Here is a 25383-nt window from a genome sequence, read left to right as displayed (position 1 = left end):
TCACTTCTCTCCCATCCCTTCTCCCCACCCTGCAATGACCGAAGGGAAGGGAGCTAGAAAGCATCTTCGAAAAAAAAGTACAGAAGATAATTTAACATTTTTTATGGGTGGAAGGGGATGTTATAAAATCTCAGCAGGAAGGATGAATAACCCCATTAAAAAATTTTTTTGGGGGGGGGAGATAAAAACACTTATTTTGGAAATAATTTACCAAAAATTAACTTAATATGTAAAACTGATTTTAAATATTTCTTTATTTTATGACAACAAGGATGACAACATCTTTAAGTAGCAAAGCACAAAAAATCATTAATAAGAATACAGACAAGTAGATTTAAAGAGCATCTGCTGAAATAAATATATATTTTAGGTAGAAAAAGTCACAAATCCTTTTTCCTGTATGTTGTGTGATGACAGTCAAAGTAAATTACATACTGGATGCTCGAAACAGCGAGAAATTTATTTTAATTTAATATTATAATTTATTTTTTTTAATATTATAATCCACAAAAAAATTTATCGTACCATAAAAACCAAAGATATAAAGAACTATGTAAAAAAATAAATTACTTGTCCTTTCATCTACAGATATAAAAATCTCTTAGAAATATGGAAAACTTTGGGGTATAGTCTCTTTTGTGGCAACGCCTCTTGTGGGGCATTTCGTCGTATTTTCATAGTAGCTTGTAATAGGTTATTCTAGGTTAAGTTAGGTCAGGTGATTTCCCCGCAGGGTTAGGCAATTGGCCCCGCAGGAGCTATAAATAGGTGAAAAGCTACTGTGAAAATACGACGAAATGCACCTTAAGAGGCAATGTCACAAAAGGGACTATACCCGAAATTTAAAAGATACAAAAATAGCCAAAAACGTCCTGAAAAGCAGTCCGACCTCCATGAATTTTTAATAGTTAATTATATTTCATAATGATGGGAATGTTTTAGCCTTCTATCTTTAATTGCAGTTGAAAAAATCACATTTCCCCCATAGCATTACGTACTGACAGCCATAGTGAATTAAAGAGAAGCTAAAAAGTTATATCAACATATCCTACCCTCTTTAAATGGCACTTTAAAACTATGTTAATTTTTGATTAAGTGGTTTTTCCAAGGATTTATAAGGGCGGTGTGTGAAGCGCACCTAAAAATATTTACTCCCCCTTTGAACTAAAATCAATTAAGACAACAAGAGTGGCATATTTAATCAAGTTAGGAATATAGAGTGTAGTTAGTTTTAAGGGTTTTTAATGAAAATTGCCATAAAAAAAACATGTCTTTTTGTAATGGTATGCACACAAAAAAAAAATGATAAACTTATCCTGAAAATAATATGACATCATATATAGTTATTCATTTAGACAGACATACAGTGTTGAGAAAAAGGCTTAGATAAATATCAACGCTGTTTCTTTTTTGATTAAATGTTTGTTGTTTACACATGTTTTTATAGAAATAAAAACAAAATATACAATGTGATAAAAAGCAGAATCCATTTGGAAGTGCGCGAAGCGCAAATTTTTTTCTTCAAATATACAGGGAGGGAGGGGTTTTTGGGCTATTTATTAAACTAGTCCCCAATATTTCATATAAAATTTTCTTATTCGTTGGCTCAACAACTTTGGGGACTTTAATGGAATTTTGATTGCTTGGTTAATTAAGTCAAGTTTCCATACATTTCATCCACTAATTGTAATCTATATAAGGGGTAATTTTGTGTATCATCATTGGGGATGTACAAAATTTCTTTGGTAAAAAGTTTATATTATACAAAATAAAATACTTCCTATTACCTGGTTTGTTATGTTCAGTGAAAAAAGATTATAACCTAATTTTTACACTACTTAAAAAATTTGGTAAGGTTAAACGAATAGTAACTGTCTGGTTGGCGTGAAGCGCCAAAAAAATTTTTTTTGGAGTATTTCTTGATCTTTTTTTTTGGAAACTGGGATAGTTTTGCTTTTTGTAGGGTAGGGGGCAAAAAGGGGCATTTTTGTTGAACAGGGGGGGGCAAAATGGGGCATTTTTCAACATTTAGGGGGGGGCAGGGGGGGCGGTGGCTAGGGGGGGGGCAGGGGGGGGCGTTTTGGTCGCTAGGGGGGGGCGATTGCCCCAAATGCCCCCTTCGGTTCGCACGCCACTGGCTGAAATTTGTTCTGTAAAGTATCCTTATGCCAATCAGCATGCATCCAGTTTAAAATTTACAATCTCTCAGTCATGAAATAAATATTGAAACATAAAAGGAAAAAAAGTTTACATGACATTTTTTTCAATACATCTCTTCTTGAATTATCACCACTCAACATATGCTCTCATTATAATTATTTTTTAGTTTGGCTTCAAAAACTATTTAGTCCCCTAAATTAAAACTGGTTCTCAGCTATATCCCGAAAAATCATGTATGGCCTCCATGATTAATAAAAAAATGTTAAAAGTCATAAAAATAATTCCAGTTTTGTTAGACCATGCCTTCGGAAACTCGTAGATAACAGAACTGGTTTTGACTTAATTAAATCATTTTAATATCCGTAGAAAGCTGTCTATAATAAACGATACAATAAATACCTATTGTAAACTTCCTTTACGAATGCAACAAAACAATTTGATTTTCAATAATATTACTTTCAAATCAATTAAATGTTCGGCATCTTTGAATTACAATAAAATTCACGTAAATAGATTCCCATGCATAATCTATAAACTTTGAGGAAGCTGCATGCACAGGGACCATAAGGGATAAGACAGGGTAGGTAAGTTAATGTTCATCCCCAATGATGATAAACAAAACTATCCCTCTCTGTAAATTCAAATTATTGATTGAAAAAAATGGTAACCGCTAGTTTGAGCAAACTAATCAAAATTTAATACAAGTACTCAAAGTTGATAAGTTAATAAATGAGAGAGCATATCTTTAAACTTTAGGTACTTGTATAATTTAAAGTCTAATATCCCCTCCTTCCCTTGGAATCAATAAAATAATTTATGTTGCCTATTATTTTAAAGCGCAGCTTTTTAAAAATAATTTGTGGCGAAAGCTGCTTTTAGGCTTCGCTTCTAGAGTTTTGTAGGGGGTCTAACAAATTTAGAAATTGAACAAAGTCTTATAACCATTGCATTGTAAGATATGGTATGAATCCAATCGATTCAGCGGTTACTGAAATCTTTATACCGACAGACATCAGACATTTTACAAAATTAACATGGAAGCAACCTTTTGGTTAAATTTATAATGCAACGTTTTTCTATAGCGATGAATTATGATTTTGTCCAGGGAGGGAGAGGCCATTAGACTGGAAATTATACTTATACCTTGAACCTGTATTGAATGTTGATTGGTTGGTTCCAAACTATTATGTCCGAACTTTTTGCTCTAAAGAAGAAGTACTTTTGGGGATTTATATCAATTGATTGTTCATTGAAATGTGTAGTATATACAGGGAGGCAGAGGACAATGGACTGTTTATTACAATAGTCCCCAAAGTTTTATAATAACGTTTTAATATTCGTTGGCTTGTCAACTTTGGAGACTTTTTTTTAAATTTTATTGTTTGATTCATTAAGTTGAGTGTCCAAACGTTTTACCCACAAATTGTTCAGAGGGTGTAATTAATGTTTATCATCATTGAGGAGGTACATCAATTTACTGGCTATTGTCTTATCCCTTTAGATCCCTGTTATATATGACATGATCAAACAGGAGCAACAACTGTGCCGCAAATTGACATTTTACATGGCAACTTCTAGATATCTACCAACAATGGACAGTCCACAATTTAGATTTTAAAACAAGTAAAGTTACATCATGCCGATTTTTTATTGGGTCTTTCAAATCAGCTAATAGCGCCGGAAATATAAACACAACAAAATTGCAGAATGCAATTTGCGAGCAGCCGAAATAGGTTTCAACCACTGGGGCCAAGTAGTTGTCTGGATTATACATCTATTATTAATCTACGATAAAGTAATTTTCTGCGGTATTTAAAGCTACGGCTTTTATTTCTTTTTTTGTAAAGATAGCATTTTGATATTTAATGATTTATTTATATTTTCCCTTTAAATATCTAGTTTTTTTTAATAGGCCAAATCCTAGATCATTTCTATTTCAACTAGGGCTGGGCAACTGCAACCCTCAACCGTAATGCTGTGTATGAATCCAATTTTTCAGAGGTGACTAAGGCTAAACAGTAAACATGGCTCAAGGTTGCTGCGGCATAGGCTTTCTAGTAAAGCCGCGCGGCTGACCTTCAGGCATCTGCAGAGGATTTGAAAGTCAGGGATGTCCCTTTTACGTTAAATGCGGAAATTCACAAACGAACTTTATGCCTAATGAATTCATCATATTTAGAAATGGACAGGGAACAACGGAGAAGACATTATAGAATGTAAATTATACGGTCCCCAAAAATATTTAAAATTATATGGGTGTATTTTTAAAACTCAATTGCATTGTACAAACAATCAGCTTCTAAACTTTTCCATCAATTATTCCTTGAGATCCTTCAAAATAGGAGAGAGACATTGGTCTTAAATTGTACTGGTACCCAAAGTTTCATACGCATATTTTCTTATTCTTTAGCTCAAAAACTTTGGGTACTTGAATTAAATCCTGATTAGGTGATTTCAAAATGTAGTGTTCTAAGTTCTCAACCAATAATTAAAATCTACAAAAGTAGTATTGTTATTTATTATAATTGTGAATGTACATTAATTTATAGTTTATTGTCTTATCCCATATATCCCTGCTTATTTTCTTTATCTTATTCAGCAACACATCCGTTTATCCGTCTGTCAGTCCGTCCGTCCGTCAGTCCGTTCGTCTCTCTGTTGACATTTATATATTAAAATTAACAATCAGATTTATATGTAAATTATTAAGCTATGATTAAACGTGTTCTTTCAATGATACTATTTTTTTAAAGCAAATAATTATTATTGTATTGGGTCTTTGTAATCAGCTAATAGTGCCGGACATATATACACAGCGACATTTCTATAAAATAAGAACAAAAGGAATTTGGTAGCAGACAAACCACTTTGGCCAGGTAGTTGGCTGGGCCATACATCTATACAGGATGCTTTCCTAAAATAATAAATATAATTTCATTGGCTTATTTATACTAGATTAACATAGAATAATATTCCATTGATATATTCCTGTATTTATTATTCATAGTCGTCCAAGGGGGGGTTAAGTTGCGATTACCCCCCCCCCCCCCCATTTAAAATTTACCCCCAACCATTTTGGAGGGGGATAATTACCCCCCCCCTAAACAATTTTGGAGGGGTAAATACCCCCCCAAAATAAAAAATCTCTAACAAAAAAATTTTTAATACTAAATATTTAATAAAATTTAAATAACCCGCTAAAAATTTTTCCCCGGGGGTAAATTTTTTTTTGGGGGGGGGAAATTTACCCCTGCCAACAGATTTCAGGGTGGGTAATTAACCCTTCTAATAAAGAATAAATGTATATTTCTAACTCCCACCCTACCCCCTCTTGATACAAAGCTCCTAGAAGCTAGGGACAATGCCCCTAGAATTTTAAAAGACAATAGACAAAGGAACAAAAACAGCTCTATTAGTTTAATATTTTTTTTTTAAATAAAAGATAATATTTATAGCGCGTTGATAGGTTTCGTGATTGTGTTCTTATAAACTAAAATTACTCCTTCGGTGGGGAAAAATTATTGGTTGAACCGTTTAAACACTCAACTTGATTTTACCATTTGAAATGTCAGAACCCAAATGGCATATGTGTATTATCCCCTATTGTACCCTATGCATTTTTGATGTCCGAAATTATCCGCCAAATGTTAACCGTTGAACCTGCAAAAATTGTCCAAAACAATCCTTCATATGGCCTGGGGGATGAGACAATTGATTTATTATTACATGGGTCTTAAAAATACACCCCATTCTTCACCTTTACCCAATCCCCTCCCCTCCTACTGGATGAACAAACTTTCCAATAAATGATGTCCATGTTAGCAACCTAAATTGATAATTTTTCCCCTGTCATAATATCCCCGTATATTCTATATCCATTGATGAGACCTCTCAGTTCTGTAATGGTTTCTCAGATTTAAGGAAAGGTATTAGATATATAATACAGTTATCTAAAGGGATAAGACAATAGTCTATATATTGATGTACATCCTCAATGATAATACAAAAAATATACTCTAGTCCCCAAAGTTGTAAAGTCAACAAATAAGATAACGTTATTATTAAAATTTAGGTAATAATAAGCCCAATGTCCCCTCCCTCCTACAAGTAACGCAGTCATAAAGATGCAATACTTTAAGCACCATGTAACAAAAAATCCCCCCCCCCCTCCTACTGGATTAACAAAATGACCAATACGATATAGCAACCTAAACAAGGATTACAATATCCATAAGTAGCGAAGCAAAAACAACATTGAATTGACAAACAGAAAAAAGCAGATGTTCAATAATTATTAAGAATACTTAAAAACTCAAAGTAAATTACGAAACCTTTAAATATGTCTTTAAAAGCCTGACCAACAGACGGACGGATAAAATAATGTATAGACTATAAGCGCATATATCTTAGGAATATTCCCTGCAAATTTCAGCTGTCAATCCTCAATAGTAGTAGAGAAAATCAAAATTTTCCCATATTGTTAAGGACTAACTGACTGACAAATTTAACCTATAACAGTTAGGGAGTTGAATCCATTTTTATAGAAGCAGAAATATAATCTATGATTATGGTTTGGACCCTATAAAACTGTAATCTACCCTTCCACTTTCCCCTCTCTTGTTGAAGATATCTTCAACGCCGATACGATTTTTGAAATATAAGATTCCACTTTTGTCTCTCTTGTTGAAGATATCTTCACCAAGAGAGGCAAAAGTGGAATCTTCAATTTCAAAAAATCGTATCGGCGTTGAAGATATCTTCACCAAGAGAGGGGAAAGTGGAATCTTACATTTCAAAAATCGTATCGGCGTTGAAGATATCTTCACCAAGAGAAGGGAAAGTAGAATCTTACATTTCAAAAATCGTATCGGCGTTAAAGATATCTTCACCATGAGAGGGGAAAGTGGAAAGGTAGATTACAGTTTTAGAGGGTCCAAACCATAATCATAGATTATATTTCTGCTTCTATAAAAATGGATTCAACTCCCTAACTGTATAATACAAAGTAGAACGAATATGTCTGTCTGTCAGTCTGATTATTTGTTTGTAGCTAACCGGTCGGGTTCTCCTTAACTGGGTAGCTTCTCATAGGTCCCGGAAAGGTTTATAACTATTTTGGGGTAGGGTACAGCCACACTCCCAAGAGAAATCACCCCTAGAAAAAAATTCCCCCTCTGAAACAAATTTTTTTAATATTTAAAAAAAAACCTAAATGAAAAATGGTGTTGGGGGGGAGGCACCCCATCCCTCACCCCCTCAAAAAAAATATTTTTTTTTATTTTTTTAAGTCCTCTAGGGGCGAAGCACCTACTTAAATATGTATAGAAGCTTCGTAAATAATAAAGATTTCTAACTTTCAAAAGTTACCCATTGAAGTTTAAACAATTTTAATAATACTTTAGTTTTAAGATAATTTTCCTTTCTTCTAATTCGTGACATGAACTATAGCTGAGTAATAGTTTTGAAATTTTCATCTTGAATTTTGAAGTTTCATCTCAAAATGCGCATAGGACTGCAATCCTCGTCTCAATGGATATATGATATATGTGGATTAGATATATTGACAGAAAAAAATTATCAGCAATTTAGCTTGTTATTTGTTGGTCAGTTCGTTCATCCAGTAGGAAGGGAGGGAAAGGGCTAGGAGATGGATGGGAAGTATCGTTTGTAGCCAGCTGCTGCGAGCATCACATTATTACGTAGAAATCTAGTGCAACATCTAAGTAGTAACATATCAAAGCTTTTACACTAATAGTCAAAACTTAAAATTCAAAAAGTACCCAAAGTTTTGAGCAAACGAAAAAGATAAATTTAAGTCCATTATCCATTCCCTATCTGAATAAACAGAGTATTCAAACAAACGTGTAGGACAGAGGGCTGTTTATTACAGTTTAGTCCCCAAAGTTTATTTTAACGTTTCCTTATTCGTTCGTGTAAGAACTTTGAGGACTTTAATTGATCTTTGATTGGATGGTCAGTTAACTTGAGTGTTCAATAGTTTCAACCACAAATTTTAATTTACAGAAGGGGTAATTTTATTTATCAAAATTGGGAATGTACATTAATTTATCGGCTTTTGTCTTATCCCTTTAGATCCCTGAGTGTAGGATATCTCTTAAGTCTTCATTTTTTTTGGAAGATATGTACATCATTTTCATTTTAACTTACTTATTGAAAGCAAAGCTTTTCTATAATTATGGTTGGCCCGTCCGTACAGTAAGCTCTTTTCGTTAATTTAGACATGTTAGTATTGTCCTATTGATTTCAAATTTGGCATGATGATTCCTATAACAGTTAGGTACACAATAGAAATTGTAGCCACTCTATAATAGTTATCAGAAAGCCCGTACGTCCATTTTAAATTTGTTGATTTTTAACTTTTTTAACGATAAATTTTTATATGATATAATTATCCAATCTCTGATTTTTGAAATTCTGATTCCTAGGACATCAAAGTATAATACTATAAGCGAAGCATCTCTATATTCAAGTCCTAAAACTGTAAGTATGTCCTTAAACATTATCCTGTATTTAAGCAGGTTTTGAAATTTTACTTTCAGTCTTGTTTTGACTAATATACATTATATTCTGATTGTTCAGTTCTAACACCCTACAAGTGTTAATGTTCATTTGTACTACCGTTTCGCTTTTATTGATGTTGTCATCCTTGTTTGGTGTTAACTAAGGAGACTCTTGATGACCTCAGAGTTAATGTTAAAATTAATAATTTTTTCATATTTTCTATAGTAATAAGTATGATGTAGTTTACTTTATGTCAAATAATGTTGCATTTAATGTCCAATAAGCAAATTTGTTTTCATAAATTAATTAAAATGCTTGGGCTCAAGTGTTTACTAAGTGTTAGTATAACTTGTTGAAAAGTACACGGTGTTCCGAAAAAAATTGTTTTTTTCAGTTTTAAGATTCAACCAGAAGGAGCATGATAAAATAAATTTTCTGCAAAAATTTATATAAGTTGTATTAAATATCTCTAAAAACTATGTTTGTACTGATAAGTAACTATAGGGAAAAAAATTCCAAATCTGTAATAACAATTAGATTTAATCGAGCGAGGTATCAAATAGCCCGGGCCTGAGAGACCTAGTAATAGGGGATTTTAAATTTCACACCTAATTTTAAAGGTCTCGAGGCTAATTATTGGGGTTGAACACCCTGAATAGCGCACATAAGCATTATATATAGAATTTTTAAAATGTGTTGTTGTTTTGTGCCAAATCATACAATATTTTTAAAAAAATATGTTGAGTGTTAAAAAAATCAATTGAAATACTTAAAATGTTGATCAAAAAAATACTAAAATAGTCAATTTATTATTATACTAGCGGCTTTGCCCCTAGCCTCTAGAGGCTTTGGCCCAAGAGGTTTGATCAAGCCAATTATGTTTTTTTAAAAATGTTAAAGAACACCTGCTATAAATTTGGTGCATATCTTTACAGAGATTTTGTACTTTTTTTATGGTCCTATTGGTTGTATCTCAAATCTGTAAACAAAGTTTTTTTGGAACACTATGTATAGTAAAAAATGTGTAGTCATAATGCTTGGTATGTATATAAATTCAGTTCTGTTTTACCCTTTAAGTGTAATAGATTTTAAATAATTGTTGTACTTTAGGGATTCAAATGGACAAGACAAGCTTAACCAGAAGGCTATTTCAGCTCCTGACATTTTTTATATTTCTAATTCAGGTCTACAATTCAATTTTGAAATACATCGATGGCATTATTATTCAGAAGCAAGCAACTATCTCCATTGATGAAATCATACAACCTGATATTTACATCTGTCTTGATGGTCACTATAATTACATCTCTTGCATATGGATATGAATACAAAACTTCTTTTTTGACTGGCAATTTGAAAAATTCTGACAAGACTTCATGGAAAGGAATACATCAAAATTTGACTTTTGAGGATATACTAAGACATGTTTACAATCAAGAATTTGGAAACTTTACTGTCAAAAACAGTACTTACAAGAAAATATTTTCACCTAACCTTGGCTACTGCATGCATCTAAAAAATACATCTATAGCTGACATAACTACAGATAGAAAATCTTTAGCTGTCATTGTTGATCCATATAAAGTTAATGAGATGTTTATTTATGAAATGGAAGATGCTAGAGTTACATTTGGCCCACTTGCTAACAACATGTTTGACTACCTAAGTTTTGAGACAAGAATTAGCCTGTATGATAAAAGAATTAGAGATGGTATTAGCTGCACTGATTATGAAAAAAGGAACTATAGTTATGGCCAATGTATTAAAGATGTTATGAGAAAAAGGCTTTACACATGTTTTTATTGTATCCCACTCTGGTTTCCTGGTAATTCTGAGGAAGGATGTGAGGTTGACAAGGACGTTACTGTTCAGGATCAAATATTATACAAGGAGATTTTTCAAGATATTTGGGAACTAACAAGTAGTAGGGAGTTAGAATCTTTAAACATTTGTTTGCCACCCTGTATGTCAATGGCTGTAAACTTGAGGATAACAGAACATCTGACAAATTTTCCTAGGTACAGTAGCCTTAGTTTTAAACCTAAAAGAGATATTATTGTTCATACTGATATATTTGCATATGATGAGTTTGGTCTGGTTGTGGATTTTGGAAGTGCTATTGGTCTGTGGTTGGGACTCAGTGCTTTAAATATTCTTGATTATACCCTTGTTCTGAGTAAATTTATATATCAAAATTCAAAGTTTCTATAAAATTGTTGTTAGAAATTCTATTTTGTCAGAATTATTTTCTTAATAATTATAAGATTTTTTCTTTGTTAAAAATACAACTAATTTAGCTTAAACATAAATATAACATTTATAAATAGATCAACAAAAAATAATTTATTTAATTATGTATTCATTTATTTCTATGCAAATTGTCAAAAAAAACTGTATTGGGACAAATATTTATCCCAGTATGGAAATGGTTTGGCATCTTTGTGAACAAACAGAACATCAAAATAGCACGTTTCTATTATTTCCTGAATAAATTAGACTCAATAGAAAATAATAAATTAGAATCATTAGAAAGTATGAAAACTATTACTAAAATCCTTTCAGTACTGAATATAATTTGTAATTACACAATCTAAAAAAAATGACAACATCAAAACTTATGAACTTATGATGGAATTCTGAAGTAAATGCTCTTTTGGCATAGGAATTTGTAGAAAATCTTATATAGCCTTGAAAAAAAATCAGACAAGAAAATGTATGAAAAAATTTAATCTTTACATTTCAAATTGTCTAAACTTGAACTACAAACTACAAACTACAAACTACAAACCTGAAATGTGACAGGCCAGGGAACATGGGGGATATAACCAGATTTCTCAATCAGGGGTAAAAATTCTGTCTTACATGTGGCAAAACATTTGCTTAACCATACTAAAAAAGTAAGTATAATTAGTGTTTTTTCTCTGAATTAAATCAAGTCTTATTTTGTTATTATGCCCTTTAATTTTCAAAATAAAATAAATTTCCCTAAAAAATTTGAAAAGCTTAAGATTTTGAAATAAATAACAACGAATAGATTTTTAATTACTTACCAGATTATCATTTACTCTGATAAAGTGTAACTTGTAGCTGGCTAAAATACGAATCTCACGATCCACACCCTTTACACCATCCCCTCCCCTCCTACTGAATAAAAGAACTGACTAATAAATGATATCATTGTCAGCAATCTAATTTGACAACAATTTTTAGCTGTCATAAAATCCCTCTATTTTCTATACAATATAATTTCACTGGTTTCTCATTGGAATTGATTGACAACCAATAAAGTACAAAATAATTCTTTTTACTAAAAACAAATATTTATTTTGCTGTAATACAAATTCATTGATACTCTATTTTGGTTAGATAATGTTAATATGAAATAAATATCTATTATTTAAAATGTAATTATAAAATTTTGTACCTTACATTCAAAGCCCTGAACATCAATTTTGATTATGAATGTGTCCTGTTCTGGTTCTACAGGGTGCGTCACATAAATCGGGACATTTTGTAATTTTTAAAGAAATGAACATAAAATCGTCAATTTTAAAGATTTTATTGAATTTTAAAAACTGGGAAGCAAAATAGGTATATGACTAGTAGATTATTCAATAAAATCGCCGCCAGCCTCAATCACCGTCTCTACCCGCCTCCTCAACCGCCGGCAGGTCCAGGTTAAAAGGTACCTGTCCAAGCTGGCGTAGTTCTCCTTGATAGTGGCAATGAGGGAGGTCTTTGTGGTATGGGCACGTCTATTGGTGCATGCTTCAAAGTAGCCCTAGGCCCAAAAGTCCATTGAATTAAGATCGGGCTACTGGGAGGCCACATTTCCTTAGGATCATGAGTAACCGCCAAATTGACAAAATCCATGTTTTTGCTCTCATTTGGGCTAGGATTTAGCTTCAGTGGACTTTAAGGACTCAAAATGCGTGTCTCGATGAGCTTAAGACACACAAAAAAATTAGGGTCAAATTTCCAACTCCTTCCCTGTCGGGCCCTACTGTTTGTGATTTCTTAAGGCTCAAAATCTTGAAAAATCGACCTCATTTCGGCTAGGATTGAGCTAAACTGGATTTAAACACGGCAAAATGTGTGCCTCAATGAGCCTAAGACACCCACAAAATTTGGGGTCAAGATTCCAACTCCTTCCCTATCGGGCCCTACGTTTTGTGATTTTGCGCACTTAACCACCGGCGCATTTGGAATCTGCCTTGTTGAACATATACGCGTCCAGCTCGGTGTACACGTCCATCTTCGTCCAAAGATTTTTTTGTGCTAAAAGGTCATTACCTAAGCTTTCTATAGTGGGGTCAAACGTCCTGATTGGTCAAGTAGTTTTTGCGCTATGGCCGTTTAAAAAATGTCCCGATTTATGTGACGCACCCTGTATATCTGAAATTTAATCTTAGATTTCATGAATTCAAAGATGAAAAGGAGGGGAACAGTGCTTGATAGGCAACTTTGTGGTAAAGCCCCAATATATGCTTTTTTATGCTTATTTTAGATTAAGTCGATCTTCAAATTGAATTTAGTATTTTATATTTTAGGGTTATTTTTTTTTCAAAGAGAAGCTTTTCTAATTAGGATTGGTCAGTCCATAGGCATGTTAGAATTGTCCAATCATTTTAAAACTTTTCAGTTGATTCCTGTAGTAGGTATGATTTAGAAAGCGGAGCACTTCCATCCAGCTAACATTTTCATTAAAATTCATTTAATTTTCATCTTTTTCGCTTACATCTATTATTTAAAATCATCATGCCAGAAAAATGAAAATCAGGGATATTTCAGAATCAACTCCTTTCTAAAATAGCACCGATTTTGATGATTATAGAAATGAATTTTAAATGACAATCATTTTTGTGGAGACCTGACTTTTAAATGACAGTCATGTTTGTAGAGAAATGAAATTTACATGCCAGGTCATCATTTTACGGAATTAATATATAATGTAAAGCAGCATCCAAGGACTTGCCTCATGTACCTAAGTATGATGGCCAAAGATATTACTAAAATAAATAATGTGTTGTAGTTGACACTGAATTTAGTCGTTTATATGACTAATTGAAATTGTAATTCAAATAAGATTTCTTTATTTTAAATGAATGTTAAAAACTCCTTTCATGTTCAAAAATATTTCCGTTATATTTTCTTATAACATAATAATTACTCGATTTTAATTAAATTTATTTTTACTTAACTTTTCCCACTTTTAGAATTGAAATTTGAGACCTCTAGCGGGATTTTTTCTAACCATGTAATATAGAAAAAAAGAATGGAATGAAAATTAATGAAAGTCATTTAGATGAAAAAAAGATGACAGGAATGTTTTTTTCATGAAAAAAATGAAAAGTAAATGACCAGCATTTATTTTTCATCTCTTTCATAATTTGGAAAAAGTCAAACATGAAAATTTAATGCCGGGTCATTTTTCGGAAAATTACAAAAATGAAAAATAAATGCTGGTCATTCACTTTTCATTTTCAATGAAAAAAACATTCTTTTCATCTTTCTGGCATTTGGGGGAAAATTACAAAAATGAAATGTTTGACTGGGCATAATCGTTACCAGAATGTCCGTATGTCCATTTTAAACATGGACAAATTTTTATGTGAATTCTGTGACAACAAAGTACATTATTATAAGCGTAGCAACTCTATAATCATGTCCTAGAAATGTGAGTATGTCCATAAACATTATCCTGTATCAAGAATTTTTACTTACAATTTTGCTTCGACTCTTATACATTTATATTCTGATTATTCAGTTCTGACATTCTACAAGTGTCAATGTCCATTTGTCCTACCGTTTCAGATCTTTGTTCTCATAGATGGTGTCATCCTTGTTTAATAAGTAATGAACAATGAATTTAATTTTAAGCTTTAGGCATAGGTTAGATTATTTTCTAATTATTTTCAATTTTTCTGTAAATTTCCAATTCGTTAGTGTTGAATTTGTCCAATTTCATTTTTTATAAATTCATATAGTGGGATATTTTTTAGTTATTAAATCATTTTGAAACTTTTGCTTTAACCTGCCTCGAGGGGTTAATCAAAGTGCTTTTAATTAAAAATTTGTTAAAATATTTTGTTTTTGTTTGTAAACATGTACAAATATCATGAATTAGAAAAAAATGTAAAGATTTTAATTTCAGGAATTATTATAAAATATTTTTAAAATCTCCCTAATTCTAAATTGTTTAGTAAGAAGCCTTTGTTTTGATTCTGTAAACAGACGGTTGAGGTTTGGTGATAGCTTATGATTTATACTTTCTGAATTGAACAATACTACAAAATACAAGTATGTTGCACCTTCTTTTTAGCTCTTTACCCTAGAAGGTTTTCAAAGTAGGTTTCGTGATTTTCCTAGAATTGTTGACCAGAAAGAACTTCCTTTGTCCTTGGGTAAAGTAGATTACCTGGCATACAAAGGCCAGGAATACAGGACTAATTTCTAATTAAAAATGAATCTCATTTTATGTCTTGTCTACCTAACTGTGGTGATTATCTGAGATATCTCAATCCTGAGAAAATTATAGTAAACACAAGAACAGCTAAAAAAAGAAAACCTTTTTTCTATTTCAGTTTTGAAAAACATTTATGATAGACAAATTAAAGACAATTTGACAAATACAACGAAAAGAAAAATGCGGTCAAAAACATATCTAGATTAATATTGATCTTCCCCCTCTTGATATATAAAGCAGTAAGGATATTTCGTCTGCCTGTTACGATTTTACTATCGATTTTTAACACAATTTCAAGGTATAGGGCAGGGTTTTAGCTATTTTTCCTATATTTCAAGATTCCCTTGAGATAATTAGTTCCTGAATGGTTTTAGTATATTCTAAAATGCGATCTAAGCATGGTTTCATGCTATTTTTCTGTCTATTTCTTCAACTTTGAATACAGAATTGTCTTTTATGAAATGAAATACTACGTGAAAGACGACCTTTGAATACAGAATTATAGTCTTTTATAAAATGAAATACTACAAAGACTACCTTTGAAATAGAAAAGTGAAACTTAGTCAAACCAATATATTATGAAATTCATAGAAAAATAATTAATTTTAATAATGTTTTGCAATTAAATTAAATAAACTACAAAAAAACGCAACGTTTGGCAACTTTGACAAATGTTTTGTTTGGCAACCGTTGTTATGAACTGTTTTTGTTTCTAACAACAACAACACCAAAATATAAAACAGCTGAGTTTTACAGACAGAGAGAGAAGGAGAGAGACAGAGAGAGATGGGAAGGGGTTGGGGCGGCGCACTTTATAACTTTTTTGTATTGCATAATATGATAATATTATTGAGAATGGGGCATGGCAATTTCATTATTGCAGGAATCTCAAGGGATAAGATTTAATGCATGATAAATTTATGTATTTCTCCAATTTTTATCAACCAAATATACCTTTTCTAAGATTAAAATCAATGGCTAACATAAACTACCTAATGAAGCTGTGAGTTTTTAAGCAAACTAGTGGTGAGAACGTGCATTAAAAAACCTTGGGTACTAGTATAATTTACTGCCCAATATCAACTCCTGCATATACAATTTACTATTTATGGTTTTTTTTAATGAAAAGTAAAACTTGGAAAGCCTCAGTTTTGGTTGTGATACACGTGTAATATTGATTATGAGTTAAAGCGTAAAATATTGGGTTTTAACCTCTTTTTGTAGCGAGGCTACACTTTAATTGGAAATGTATATCCGTCTGTACGTTTGTCAGCTTCTCTTTTTCTCTGTGCTCCTTATAATTTCCATGTAGAAGACTGATTTTTTTGTGAAGTTTCCACATAAGTACTATTACCTACGTATACTTATTCCGTTTGTCTGTCGGGCAATATTAAGTGTAAGGATTCGTAATTTTAATTTTTCTACGAATTTATTTTTGATTTATGGCCGTTAAATTTCTGTTCTATAATTCACTCTTCATGTCCTTATGTTCAGCATCCAAGATGCTTTTGTGCTTCGCTACTTATGGATGTTGTCATCCTTACTTATTTTGTAATACTGATCACACTAATATATCTTAGTATAATATGAATTGTATTTACAGTTTATTACACTAGTCCTCAAATTTTGATAACAACGTTTTCATATTTATTGGTTTGACTTAAGTTTGAGGACTTTTATTGAATTTGATTGGTTAGTTAATTAAGTTGAGTTGAGTTGAGTCCAACCACTAATTGGAAACTACAGAAGAGGTTATTTTGTGTATCATCATATGGGATGTATAAGTTTATAGGTCATTGTATTATCCCTCTAGATCACTGATTATTATTTAATATATCGTTAATTTTTAGGGTTGGCAATCCATCTAATTTTTGGGTCGGATTCGGATTCTTACAAAAATCCGCCACAAAAAATAGCGGATTAATCGTGGATTGCGGATTCTTATTTTTTTTGGTGGATTTTCGGATTGTGGATTCTAGCAATAATTCTTAAGGTCTTTGTAAATAAAATAATTCTAGCCCCTACAGTGGTCATATTCTAACCTTTAGTTAACCTAACCTAGCCTAAAATAAGTATGAAAAGGTGCTGTGAAAAGAAACAATAAATTACTGAGGATTCCGGATTCTGATTGCCAACCCTATATTAATTTCATTAATAATCGATTTAACTATTTCAGACAGTATGTATGTTAGCATACCCTAGCCCACCATCTCTGTACAGCAGAGATAATGGCGGACACGCCGCACAAATGGGAGTTTCGGCCTCCCCCCGCCGGAGAGGCGGAGAGCGATCTAAACATGTGTGCCACCCCGTTAAACTGCCGTCTAGGAACTGTTTTTGTTTTTATCAATAATCATTAATTATGTAGACATAATAACTATAATCAAAGTTATATATGCTAAAAAAGTATTAAGAGGTTAGTTATTTATGCCCCCCTCCCCCCTTGAGCTCCCTCTATTTAATTTAACGAATATATATTTCTGGATTTTTCTTTGAAGGAAGGGAAGAAATTATTCAATTTTCTTTATTTCCCACATATTTTTGTTCCTCTCCTTTAGCCGGGGATCCCGAGCAGAATAAACAACTCTAAAAGCTTTTTTTCTGCCCTTTTTCGTACGATCAAAGAACAAAAATGGTTCAGGCGACACGTGTGTGTTGGCCCACTCCTCCAGGGAGCTGGCAGAGTGGAGGAAAAGAAAAAGCCTGTTGTTGAAACAGCAGATGGACAATGGAACCTACTCGGATAGAATATTAAAAGCAGTTCTTTCGGAATCCAGGTAGTATTTTTACCAGGTAGGGAGGGGATATTGGACTGTAAACTAAACTGTTATCCAAACTTTTAATTTGGATTGTGCAAAAGAACTTAGGTCTACTCCTTTAACCTAGCTATGGTCTACTACGCTGATCTAAAGTTACTTTATAACTTGTAAGTCTACTAGTTGCTTTAACCCTAACATCTAGGGTAGGACGAAAAAGGTCAGAAAAAAAACATTAACCACCCAGAGACATTTATGAAGCCTTTCTGAAAAGTAAAATCAATATTAGGACCAGCAGTTTCCGAGATATTATGTTTCTAACAAAAATTTCTTTCTACATTGCATTGTTATATAGAATCATGTCTCATTATGATATTTAGAACAGAAGTAGACAAAAGTTTATAATTTGTCCCTGTCCGAAATTACTCAGTCTTTAGCCTACATTACCCTATACCTAATAATAAACATAGTTTGTCTAATAAATCTATACATATTGTTGTATAAAGACACCGTAACTATTTTGATCCCCCTGTTGGGGACATTTTTCGTATACTAGCAAATTGATTTCTGCCCTTTTGATCGACTTGGCTGTTAAAATATTCCCGACTTTACTGGTTGATTGAAAGTCGGCACAGGGTCCTCGGGAATTGGGACATACTAAACCTCTCTCCCTCTATTGTTTTACTCTAATGTTTTTCTGATTGCTAATGAATGATTATATTTTTATATTTTCAGCTCGCTTCCGCCCACAACATCGGAGCTGCCTGGTGTCAAACTAGATATAAACCCTGGTGAAACAATTAAATTCAGGTTTGTGATCATCCTATTATATAAAGTAAACCCTAAGAGGTTATGGCTAATCAATCAATCAATCAATAAAAAGTAGTATTAAGATGTTAGTGTGTGTGTGACTGTTTTTTTGGTGTTTCTTATAGAATGAAGCTTCTCATAAGTCCAGGGAAGGTTTATTACTTTCTTTGGGGAAGGTAAATCTAACCTTCCAAGAGAAAAAAGATAAAAAAAAATACCTAACCTCTCTCTCTTTAAAAATTATTTTGGCTATTTCTTATTTAAACTGAGATTGAAATTGTGGTGTCGACTTTTTCTTTCCTCTTCCCCATGTTTCCCTAGATGTCCAATTTCATTTACATACATACCTAGGTACCTTTCTATAAAATCAAAAAATAACAAAACGTGTTTTTTTTTAAGGTTAAAATTCAAAAATTTACCTATCCATTTATTGATTTTATTTTCTATAAATTATATTTAATTTTTAGTAAGAGGAATGCTACAAATACATGGAATATTTTTCTCAGTTCAAATTTCTTTTTAAAGGTAGGTACTTAAGTTTATTTTTCTATGAAATATAAATACCTAGATACCTAATTTTTATTAAGAATTAATTCCGTTTTCTGAAATACCAATATTTACATAGGTAGGAATTTTTGCGTCCACAAAAATGTAAACTCATTAAAAAAATTACCTATTAATGTAATCAAATTTCAAATGCCTATAATGTAATGTACATACGTAAATACATGTGAAACAAGAACGACACTATTTATAAAATGAGAACATTAATTTCAAATATCAACATGAAAAAATTGGGCAAACAGACTCCCTACGCCTTCCAAATCATGCCAAATTGTTAAAAAAATAATAATTTTGCAAAGTTTGAAGTTTAAAACCGATAAGACGATTCTAACGATATGGGAAGTTAGTTTATTTATTACAGTAATTAACTTTCACTTTGTAAATGTTATTTAAAATTAAAATGAGGTAATTTTTTTTCTCAAAAAAAGTTAGTTTTGTTTACTTAAATTGATAAACATCTTTGTATTATACAGTACCATTATTGAAAACTTTTGACTTGTAATTTTGATAAATTACAAATATATGCCATTTATATCACTGAGTTTTTTAAAACTCCCCAATTAAGTTAAAACAAATAAGTTCCAGTATTAAGTAAAGGTATAAGTATAGATGTATATTTATAACCCAGACTACTACCTGGCCCAAGTGGTGGGGGACATTTTCCTTCTGGCTGTATTTTTATCTATACGCTATGGCTGATATTCAAAGACCTAGTTGGAAGTCCCCACCCGTGGGTAGAGTTACCCTCTATTCTTTTACTCTAATGTTCCAGTAATTTTCATGATTTTTTTGACTGTTGCATTAAACTGACGTACGTACAAAGTACATAGACTATCTAATCTATAGCTTCGCTACTATTATAACATATCTTGATTGTCCTTAATATAGGGTATCAGCATGCTAGAGGTTGAAAATTTACAGCATTTTACAATAACTGAAGTGACTCGAGTGAGGAATGGAAACATAACTGAATTACCATCCAATGATAAAGAGTGTGCTATAGGTGAGTTTAAAAATAACGTAGCTTATAAAGGGATAAGACAATGGATGATAAATTGATGTACAACCCCATTGATGATACACAAATTACCCCTTCTTTAGATTACAAATAGTGGTTGAACGTTTAAAACTAAACTTATTAAACCAACCAATAAAAATTTCCCATAGTTGTTAACTTGTTAAGTCTACTAGGTACCTACCCAGTTGTGCACTGATTCATTTGGTTGTTTTTACCTGCTTTAAGTAAGGTTATGAGTCTAGGTTATCTTACAGGGCTAGGGCCCCCGCAGGGATAAGGAAAGACTACTCCCCTTAACCCTAAATTTTATGTTAAGAATAAAGGGAGGGGGTGGGGTATTGATACTTCTTAGCCATGTAAACGTTTAAACTCTTAGCTATGGATCTTTACTTACTATTAACAATAATTGGTCGAATTTAACACCTATGTACGAGTGTTAAATTATTTATTCATCGCATCGTATTATAAACAGCTTTCCGTGGATATAGAAATGTACAAAACTGGTTTTATTATTATGATTGTACATTTTTATATTCTTAGAAAACTGGATACCTATAATATGATACGATATAAGATTTTTCAGTATGGCTTAGAACCGGTTTTATTCCAGCGAATGTTAATCGGTTTTAAAGCCATACTTGAAATATATTTCTTTAAGAAGATTCCGAGGGTGACGAGGTAAAAACTGGAGAAATGAAGGCAGGCGTATCTGCTTACAACTACAGGCTCAAGCTCAACTTTGCCACTAAAGTTTTTGGAGCATTCAAACAGACTCTCATCTTTGATTTTGGCACTAAACCACTACTTGCAAAGGTAAGAATTTGCATTTTAAATGATTCGATAAGAATGTGTAAATCAACTAAAATATACCTTATTACTATAATAGTTACTAGCGGCTGCAATCCATCATTTAGTAGCTTTGTATTTGAAGGAGCTATAAGAAGCTTCCATAAAATGAAGAACTTAATCAGTTCAGTAGTTATCGGGATCTTAAGATACAGACAAAAAAAACCTTACTGCTTGATATAATAGGATTAGATAGTTATTTAGATAAATAGACTAACGAAAAATCTATTTCATGATTTAAATACCTAGATGTTCTTTAGTTGAAGAGGGAGGGAAAGGCTGAAAAGGGCTAAAACTATTAAAAAAGTAGCCCAAAATTATGCTTCCCAATATTTAAATTTGCTAGGTAATTTATAAGATGATATTATATTAAACCCCTTTAAGTAATCCCAAAGCTTAATTGACATGACTAAATACAATAACAATGCTTATTCAGAGTGTATCAGTTACCGTGGCACCAGAATCTGCGGAAGACGACCTAAAATCCGCGAAAGAAACCATCCTAACGAGTGCTCCTGTCTGGGACGAAAGCAACTCTGTAATTGAGAAGTTTTCCCCTGCCCCGGCCCCTGTACAGGCGGATGATCAAGTTCTGCTGGATACATATCCCATCCCACAACCTGATTCTTTTCAACTCACCAAGGTACACCAATGAAAACCAGGGCTGTTTAGTCCCCTAGCGTTTTCTTATTCGTTGGCTTAATAACTTTGGGGACTATTTTCGAATTTTGAGGTTTTGATTTAGTTGAGTGTCCAAACGTTTCAACCACTAGTTGTAATCTACATAAGGGATAATTTTGTTTATCATCATTATGGATGTACATCAATTTATCGGCCATTGTCTTATCCATTTAGATCCTTGAGTGAAAACGCAGAATGGAAAAGGACCGACATTGAACTGTAAAATAAATAGGCAGTGGTACTTAAAGTTATATAATTTCGTTTTCTTATTCTTAGGCCTGAAAACTATAGATATCTTTATTAAATATTGTTTGGTTGATACAAAATATCAGTATCAAAACCTTTTAACAACAATTTTAAACTATGAAAAAGCAAAAAGGAAGTGGACAATCGGTTGTTAATTACACTAGTCCCTAAAGTGTTTTTTTTTGAGACTTCTATTGAATTTTGATTGGTTGTTTAGTTAAGTTGAGTGTCTGAGCTTTTAACCACTAATTGTAATCAACAAAAGGGGTATTTTCGTGTATTACCTTTGAGGATGTACATTAATTTATCGGCCATTGTCTTATTTCTTTAGATCTCTGACGAAAACAGGGAATTTTGTTCATAATAACTGATAACTCATCCATTGTCTTACATTTTAAATTCCCTTGGTTTTATTGTTACTACCCTATTTTAAATTTGTGTGGATGGTTGGTTGATACAAAATAGTAGCTTCAAAACCCTTTACCAACAATTTAAACTACATTTTGTTAATCATAACTGATATCTGAATTTAGGTTTGTGTGGACGGCAGCCTTTCAGTGGACAATTACAGAGAACGGTTCCATGGCCTGCTCTACATGGAGGAGTTGGCTCAATACCAGGAAATTACGGGATTCAATGCCACCCTCAATATTCTGGTAAGACATTTCCAGTATCGCTTTGAAACCGATTATTATCCGCTGGATTAGAACCGGTTCTCAGCCACACTGAAAAATTATGTATCGTATTATATTATATCCAGTTTTCCACGAATATTTAAATGTTCAATAATATTATACCAGTTTTTAAAGCCCGTGCCTTCGACATCTCGGGTCTAACAAAATTGGTTTTGATCTTATAATTTTTAATTTTGAAATCCACTGAAAGCTGTCTATAATACTATGCGCGAAATAACTAGGTATTCTACCTATATTTAGTAAAAATATAGTAAAATTGAATCATATACCTACCTCTTTTCAGGATGTAATACATGTATTTTTTAGTTTTAGAAAATTTTCAAAGCTCAACGATTAAACATACCTACCTAAGTAGAAGATTACAATCAATTTACAACAATCCACCTTTCCTTTTTTTTTTCTCTCCAAAAATATAATATTATATTTAGACAACAGAGAGGTATCTGCTAGCAGGATCAGTAAGTGTAGCCTCTATAGCCAAGTATGCATAATATATTATATATTTAGACTACAGAGAGGTATCTGCTAGCAGGATCAGTAAGTGTAGCCTCTATAGCCAAGTATGCATAATATATTATATATTTAGACTACAGAGAGGTATCTGCTAGCAGGATCTGTAAGTGTAGCCTCTACAGCCAAGTATGCATAATATATTATATATTTAGACAACAGAGAGGTATCTGCTAGCAGGATCAGTAAGTGTAGCCTCTACAGCCAAGTATGCATAATATATTATATATTTAGACTACAGAGAGGTATCTGCTAGCAGGATCTGTAAGTGTAGCCTCTACAGCCAAGTATGCATAATATATTATATATTTAGACAACAGAGAGGTATCTGCTAGCAGGATCAGTAAGTGTAGCCTCTACAGCCAAGTATGCATAATATATTATATATTTAGACTACAGAGAGGTATCTGCTAGCAGGATCTGTAAGTGTAGCCTCTACAGCCAAGTATGCATAATATATTATATATTTAGACAACAGAGAGGTATCTGCTAGCAGGATCAGTAAGTGTAGCCTCTACAGCCAAGTATGCATAATATATTATATATTTAGACTACAGAGAGGTATCTGCTAGCAGGATCTGTAAGTGTAGCCTCTACAGCCAAGTATGCATAATATATTATATATTTAGACAACAGAGAGGTATCTGCTAGCAGGATCAGTAAGTGTAGCCTCTACAGCCAAGTATGCATAATATATTATATATTTAGACTACAGAGAGGTATCTGCTAGCAGGATCTGTAAGTGTAGCCTCTACAGCCAAGTATGCCAGGCCTGGAGAACTGTTTGGCAGGATTGACCTCAACAACGAGTTGGCAGATGATTCTAAGGTAAATCTTGCAGTTTACATTAAAAAAATGCTGGAATCGAAACTTTCGGATAGAGTTAACCTAAAATAAACTTCCATTTACCAAGTTTATACAATTTTAAAGGGCTAGTAGCTTCACTCATAGCCATAACTTAATAACTTACATTAAGTGTAAAAAAATGATATCAAACAATTAAAGTAAACATTTAACTAATTTCATTCTATTCTCTTTTTTAATGTATAACCTTGTTAATTTCCCTATATACCGACATTTCACTCAAGGAGGAAGGGGACATGGGGCTGTTTATTACACTAGTACCCAAAGTTTTATAACAATGTTTTCTTATTCGTTGGCTCAACTACTTTAGGAACCTCTATAGAAATTTGATTGGTTGGTTCATTGAATTGAGTGTAGAAACGTTTCAACCACTAATTATAATCTATTCTACAGAAAGGGTAATTTTGTGTTTCTTCATTGGGGATGTACATTCTTTTATCGGCTATTGTCTTATCCCTTTAGATCCCTGCATGTCACTAGATTAAGGTATTGTAGGTACCTATGTATTTTCTTTTTTAATAAAGGTGGTAAACATCACACTTTGAATTGCCGCGTGTGTTTGCGTTGAAAATGCACTATTTTGATTTTATTTTATTCCGCCTTCCTTCTCCTCATTGTTTGTCTTTTCAATTTAATTTTGTAGGATTTATCTGTACTCTACAGGGACAGAGGGAGGGAGATGACATTGGACTGTAAAATTTACTGGTACCAAAAGTTTTTCTTATTTAAAACTTTAAATACTTTTGTTAAATCTAGATTTGTTTTTGTGACCAAACTTTTTCACTGAATATTTTATTCTAATGAAGACGTTCTATTGGTATTCATAATTTGCGTTGTATATATTATTTATAATTATCGTTCATTGTCTTATCCCTTAAGATTCCTGGTTTTGTGTTTATGTTAGCAACCTTGGTGTAAAGTATGGATAAAAGTGTAAGTAAATTTACCATTTTTCGACCTTGTATAAGATTTAATAAAGAGTCCTCTATCTAAGTTTTTAAGCAAACACGATAAAAACATGTTTAAAAACTTTGGTTATCTGTATAATATACCTATAGTCCAATGTCACCTCCCTCCCTCCAAAAATTCTATGTTTTCATATTTATAAGAAACGTGACAACTTAAAAATTTTAACAGAATAACAAGTTGATTATGGTCGTACATAATTTTTGAGTACAATTTAAATGTTTGTCGGATTTTCTTAAGTCTTCAAAAAAGCAAAAATTCTCATTTTCTATCCACAAA

At 32.3% G+C, this 25383-nt stretch overlaps 1 protein-coding gene across 1 annotated transcript in view; it reads left to right on the top strand.

Moving 5' to 3' along the window:
• Positions 1-17292: 17292 nt before the first annotated feature.
• The window catches only part of Helz (Helicase with zinc finger), a 90373-nt gene continuing 82282 nt past the window's right edge, over positions 17293-25383 (top strand). Inside the window, exons 1-9 of the mRNA XM_080151450.1 lie at positions 17293-17477; positions 17791-17925; positions 18640-18714; positions 19182-19239; positions 20167-20281; positions 20955-21109; positions 21579-21785; positions 22603-22725; positions 23983-24102. Of these exons, the coding sequence (XP_080007576.1) occupies positions 17377-17477; positions 17791-17925; positions 18640-18714; positions 19182-19239; positions 20167-20281; positions 20955-21109; positions 21579-21785; positions 22603-22725; positions 23983-24102 (1089 nt within the window). The 5' untranslated portion in view covers positions 17293-17376. The remainder of the gene's footprint in view (positions 17478-17790; positions 17926-18639; positions 18715-19181; positions 19240-20166; positions 20282-20954; positions 21110-21578; positions 21786-22602; positions 22726-23982; positions 24103-25383) is intronic.

Source organism: Acartia tonsa, chromosome 2 (genome assembly GCF_053477335.1).
Source record: "Acartia tonsa isolate MP-2025a chromosome 2, ASM5347733v1, whole genome shotgun sequence".
Lineage (NCBI taxonomy): Eukaryota > Metazoa > Arthropoda > Copepoda > Calanoida > Acartiidae > Acartia > Acartia tonsa.
The sequence above is the reverse complement of the archived record's forward strand: the minus strand, read 5'-3'. Positions and strand labels throughout refer to the sequence as shown.